This window comes from Tasmannia lanceolata, unplaced genomic scaffold (genome assembly GCF_043159265.1).
Source record: "Tasmannia lanceolata isolate RefF3 unplaced genomic scaffold, GAP_Taslan_0.1 ptg000011l, whole genome shotgun sequence".
NCBI lineage: Eukaryota > Viridiplantae > Streptophyta > Magnoliopsida > Canellales > Winteraceae > Tasmannia > Tasmannia lanceolata.
The window spans coordinates 4980758-4987048 of record NW_027518688.1 but is presented as its reverse complement, the minus strand read 5'-3'; the positions used below and the strand labels follow the sequence as shown (position 1 = coordinate 4987048).

At 39.5% G+C, this 6291-nt stretch overlaps 1 protein-coding gene across 1 annotated transcript; it reads right to left on the bottom strand.

Moving 5' to 3' along the window:
• Nucleotides 1-250: 250 nt before the first annotated feature.
• On the bottom strand, nt 251-1688 carry LOC143886115 (Leucine-rich repeat (LRR) family protein). Its single transcript, XM_077390082.1, has one exon. The coding sequence runs from the start codon at nt 1615-1617 to the stop codon at nt 361-363; it is 1257 nt and encodes a 418-aa protein (XP_077246197.1). The 5' UTR covers nt 1618-1688; the 3' UTR covers nt 251-360.
• Nucleotides 1689-6291: the final 4603 nt, after the last annotated feature.

Genomic DNA, 6291 nt, shown 5'->3' with positions numbered 1-6291 from the left:
CCATGGAAATGACGAACATCCTACTCTTTTTCTTCTTTTGTATTAAAAAATAAATCTCAACTGACAGACAGTAAATGATGCTACCAAACCTTCAACAGCAATTCAATTCAATGTCTCTGTAAAGTGCCAAAATAGAGGAAAAGAATAAGAAATAAAACCAAAAGTAGAAACCAAACTTCGACTACTCCCAGAAAATTTTAAGTCACACATCAATGAACAATAAGCTGCTGCTTTTGTACAACCAGAAATCTAGTCCTCCGAAACCCATCTGTTTCATTAACCCAAATCCAAAATTTACATTGAAAAAAAAAAAACCCTAAAACATCAATAAAAACCAAAAAACAAAAGGAAAAAAAACTGCTAGGGTATTACAGGGCTGAAACTCTTACATGCCATTAACGATTTCTGCAATCCACCTTGACAAAAGAAGAAAGAAAGTGGGCAGTTAAAAAGACAATTATCAACTAAACTCACTGTAGCAGAGCCTGGTTTCATAGTAAGAAGAGGGCTCGGAATTGGGCCAAAAAGGTAGTTCCCGGAGAGTAATAGTCTAACAAAAGGCGACGTTCCGGCCACCGGAAGAGCGGTTTTCAAGCCATACAAAGTAGGTATCATCCCTGTAAATCTGTTGCTCTCCAAAGACAGAGCTGATAATGTCGGCATCATCGCTATGAAAGGAGGCAAAAAACCCTCAAAATCATTGTAGCCTAAATCCAAAGCTATCAACTCGCTATTAATCCCATAATCGTTGGGGACTTTCAAGTAGGTAAAATGGTTGTGAGAAAGAGTCAATTGCTGGAGCGAAGGATGAGAGAAGAGTATAGAGGATAGTCCTCCAGAGAGTTTGTTATGGCTAAGATCCATAACTTGTAAAAATGTCAACATTGTTATCGAAATCTCGGGCAACTCCCCCTCTAAAGCATTGTTTCTCATTGATATCTCAACTAAAGATTCTGGCAAGGTCGAGGGGAGCTTCCCGGAAATCAAATTATCACTGGTGTCTAAAAAAGAGAGAGATTTGAGAGAACCCAGGTCGGGAAATTCAGCGGAGAGTTTGTTGGACTGCAACTCGAGCCTGCTCAAGTTTTGAAGATTTGAAAAAGTGGCCGGAATCGGACCGGAGAGAAGGTTGTTATCTAAATAGAGCTCTTGGAGGGAAGAGAGAGATGAAATTTGGGCCGGAATGGGGCCGGAAAATGAGTTACGAGAGAGGCTGAGGCGGCGGAGGGAGGTGAGATTGGATAAAGTGGGTGGGATTTCTCCGGAGAAGAGATTGTCGGAGAGGTCTAGGGTTTGGAGGAAGGAGAGGGGGGAGAGGGAGAGGGTTCCGGAATAACCGGCGGGATCGAGGGTGAGTTCGGTGACTCTGCTTTCGCCGGAGACGGTGATGTCGCACCGGAATCCGCAGGTGAAGTGGTCGCCGAAGAGGGTTTGGCAGGGATCGAGTGAGAAGTCCCAAGTGCTCAAACAAGAGCCTGGTGTAATCGATGAGGGTTCGATTGCATTCTTTATCTGTTTGAGAGCTGAGATATCTTCTGAATTAGTGATTGATTCTCCTCCCTTCACCATTACTACCAGCACAAGAAGTAACAGTTGCAGAGGAGACCCAAGACCCATTTCTTAATTGTCCTCTCTCTCTCTCTCTCTCTCTCTCTCTCTGAGACTCTGAGAGTGAGAATATGATATAATATACGTCAACTGAAAAAGGCAGAATACAAACTAGAAATGCTTTTGCTTCGGTAATCGATGTAATGGTCATTGTTTTTACTTGGGGCGGACAGTCCCTCTAAGTAAATTTATGACTACTCTTTTACAGTAGTGAGACTGTCCAAAGTAAAAAAGTAAGGACGAATATATAATTTTCCTTTGCTGGTTTTAAATTTCGACCGAAATTTCGGTGGATACCGATACCAAAACCATGGCTTAAAATTTCGACCGAAATCATTCCGATTTCGATGAGGACCGAAACCGAAATTCACCGAAATTCAGAATTTCGCCAATTTTCGAATTTTGGGAATTTCGGTCCGAAATTTCGTTTTATTGCCATTTTTTTAATAAAAAAAAAATTGCTACAAAATTTCGGCCGAAATTTCAAACCCAAATTTCGGTGCTTAATACCAAATTTCGGACCGAAATTTCGGTTTTCTATGGGGTCCAAAATGGCTACTGAAACCGAAATTTTAAACCATGACCGAAACCACCAAAAACCGAAACGGTCATTTATTTCGGTTGAAATTTCGAAATTTCAATATTATACCGAAATTACCGAAATTTAATATTGAATAAAATACCTTTTTCTTTGTGGTACTGGATTTCGACCAAAATTTCGAAATTTCAGAGTACGAAACCGGTATGGAAACCGAAATTTTAAACCTTGCTTGCAACTTGCAACTTGCAAGAGTATTTTATATTGGAAACTTTCACGCAGCCACACTTTGGGAAAGAAATTTATCTTTTGTGAGGACAAAGGCGGTGGGAACCGAAACCGAAATTTGCCCAAATTTCAGCTGTAATTTCATAATTTCAATAATTTCTATTCGAAATTTCTAGAAATGTCAATATTTAAAAAAAAAATGTTATAAAATTTCAGAATTTCGGTCTGAATTTTTGAGATGAAATATCAAATTTCTCGGATTTCAGTGGGCTCCAAAATCGGTACCGAAACTGAAATTTAAAACCTTGGACAATAGTACCCCTAAACCCTTTAACGCAGCCTGTACTCTTTAGACGAAAAAAAAAAAAAAAAAAAACTTTCATGAGGACGATAATACCCTTTGCGGTATTATTTTTTCATCTAAAATAGACTTTTAACCATTTGCGCAAAGTGAGTTTTGAAAAAGGTAATGATATAATTGCCCCCTTTTCTTCGTTGGGCCAGCCCACTACAATGTATCTATCACTACCCTTTTACACTACAAGAGGGTGGCCCAAGGAAGAAAAGGGGGGCGGGGGGGCCGCAAATTTATGAATTCTCATTTTCCTTTTGTAAATCACAATGTGCATGTTTGGCCATCAGGAAATTTTTTTAGGGAATGAATTCTTGTTTTTCTTTTATAAATCACATGGGCATGTTTGGCCACTAGGAAATTTTTTTAAGGATTCTTTTCCTTAGAAAGCTTTTACAAGGAAAGTCGGAGAGGAGAAAGATTGAAGGCCGAAGAGGAAACAAGAAGGAAGGAGAAAAGAAGGCATAAAAAGAAAGTATAATAGGGCAAAGGGTACGATTGTCATAAAAAAGTTAATTTTTTTTCGTCTAAAGAGTGCAAGCTGCGTTAAAAGGGTTTAGGGGTACTTGTCCTCACGGAAGGTAAATTTTTTGGCCTAAAAGTGTGGCTGTGTTAAAAGGTTAGGCGTACTATGGTCTGATGAAAATTGAGTATTTTTTGCGTTAAAAAGTCCTCAACGTGGAAGAATCTTACTCGCCCACGTAGCTACTCCACATAGAGGAGCGAAGTTTTGTTCATTGTCGGGGCCTAAACTTGTGCTTAAAGGGGTGAAAATATAATTTTCATATCGCATTTTGGTAATTATGCTTATGATTACTCTTTTACACGTAAAAATAATAATAAAACAAAAAAGGGGGGGGGGGCAAATATATCATTTCCGTTCTCTATGCTGTCAGTTTTCTTTTTTGAAATGTTATGGGCACTCTTTTCTTTGTTTTGTTGTCTTTGTTTTCTTTTGCTAAGGGCACCCTTTTGGGAAATGATATCTGCGCCACTTATTTCGATAAACATGAGCTACACTTGTATGTGGTGTAGTATCTAATGGGTTTAAAGACACTTGAGTGTCGTGTAGTATCTAAAGGGTTTAAAGAGCTGTTTGAGAACAGTAAAATCCTCTGACATCCCTTTAAACACAACACGACGAACAATTGGAGCGCATGTTTATCAAAACACTTGGCGCAGGTATCATTGTTCCATCTTTGTCTTGTTAGGTGGGGATAGCATTTTGGGAATTGTAGGGCAGCCAAATAGGAAAGTACAAAATGTTAAAGGTAGGAGTGGGGTTCAGTTAGTACACTACAAGGTATGGTTGTTCGGCTTGAGGTGGAAATGGTCCCATTAACGATTAATTGGTATCCGTGACTCTGTCTTGGCTGTCGTCCCTATCCCCTCTGCTGCTGCTGCTTTTTTGTGCGGAAGAGAATGGCAATTAACTATTGCAGGACTCTCCGAGCTGTCCTCCATATCTATCTATGTGATGTTGCTTTAACGAGGTGTCGTAATTTGCTACGCTTTCTTAGGTCCGTTTGGATGCTTGGGAAAGGAATAAAAAGGAAAAGGAATGACATTGAGGCTGACTGGACTGGAAAGATGTCTTTGTAGAAATTTTTTCTATTCTAGTAGGTTTTTGGTGTTCTAGTTGGTTGGAAAGTAGACCAGGGTACAGGTGGTTGTCGAGCTTAGAGCCGGTGTAGCCATGACGGGAGACACGAGAAGATTGTTCGGACTAAAATCGCCAGATGAAGTCCGTCAGTGCACCCGTTATGTATGAGTGGACGTGTGTGAGTTTGTGTTGAATGGACGTTTGTGAGTTTGTGTTGAATGCGTGGGGTTAAATACCCAAAATATCCTTATTCAAACTTCATCTCCTCTTTAAAAGAGGGGCATTTTTGTCTTTAGAGAATTGGGTGTAATTAGAGCTTCTTAAGAAAGCCTATAAATATATCTTATGGGGAGGTAAATCAAACCCTAAAATGTTTTGTTCAGGCCTAGGAGAAGAATTCCGTGGAGAAGGAGACAGAGAAGAAGACCAAGGAGATCACGATTTGGAATTTGCAAACGCGAATCAAGGTACGATTTATGTTCTACGTAAGATTATGTATGCTAGGAACCCTAACTCAAGGGTTTTATGGTTTACAAAAATCGATCAGATGTTTGATCTCGTTTATTTAAGAATATGATGACTGATCTTGAATTCATTGGGATTAGTATCGTTATTAATTCAGATGAACTCAAGATCGGGAATTAGAGTTTTGAGAATTTTGACCTAGAATCTTGAATGATTTTATAGTAATCGTTCGTATGAATTCAGAGCGTGAAATCAGGTTTGGCAGATTCCTCGCTTCATAAGGAATTCATCGGATCCGACCTCGCGCAAATTTCAGTCTGAACGAAGAAGATACGAATTTTTGAAGTTTTGAGAAAATCAGAATAAAATCTGGAATATTCATGAAAAACCTAGCCCGCACTTCGGACGCTCGATTAAGGGTGTTCGGATGTCCGGTTCAATCGTCCAAACACGAAGGGAACTGAACCCTGAGAGTGGATTTTTCTTCGAAAATTCTCAGAGACGTCTGTAGACACTCAATTTTGTCAAGGTGAAACTATGAATTCAGAGCGTGAAATCAGGTTTGGCAGATTCCTCACTTCATAAGGAATTCATCGGATCCGACCTCGCGCAAATTTGAGTCTGAACGAAGAAGATACGAATTTTTGAAGTTTTGAGAAAATCAGAATAAAATCTGGAATATTCGCGAAAAACCTAGCCCGCACTTCGGATGCTCGATTAAGGGTGTTCGGATGTCCGGTTCAATCGTCCAAACACGAAGGGAACTGAACCTCGACAGTGGATTTTTCTTCGAAAATTCTCAGAGACGTCTGTAGACACTCAATTTTGTCAAGGTGAAACTAATGAGAGGTTATCACGAAGAATAGTCTCATGACGAGTCCCAGAGCACCTGTAGTCTTTCTCTCGATCTCTCTCTAAGTTATGAAACTAGGATAACTTTTCAAAAAAGAACTTTACCCCAGAGGCGAAACAAAAGCCCGTCTTTACACGGTATACTGCCTTTCACGGCACGGCCAAAAAGCCCGTATTCATACGACCTTTCAACTGAGAAGTTAGCTTTGAGTCATAAACATTTGTTTTTATCCAAAAACACTTCGTGTTCCGAAAACCATCGATATTAGGTTCATTAGAATCTCCTCAGAACGAGGAATCCAACGGATCTAACCGCGTGCTATTCGGAGTCCAAATGGAGGAGTTACGGTCCGCCGAAACTCCCTGAAAATCAGTCAAAAGAGACGAAAAATCATATTTTTCGAAATGTTGCCGACCATGTCAGTGTCACGCCAATTTTTGCAGAATTCGAAATTGGATTTCTCCAATTTTGCAGAGTGCAAAAATCTTAGTTTGACCCCTATAAATAGGGAGTAAGAGTAAAATCAAATTTTAACTATTCTCTGGTTTAGTTTTTAACTTCTGGTTATTTCTTTTCTGGTTTTTCAGTTAAAAATTTTCCAGAAAATCCTAGGTTCTTTGCTTTAGAAGAGAGAAAGTAGAGAA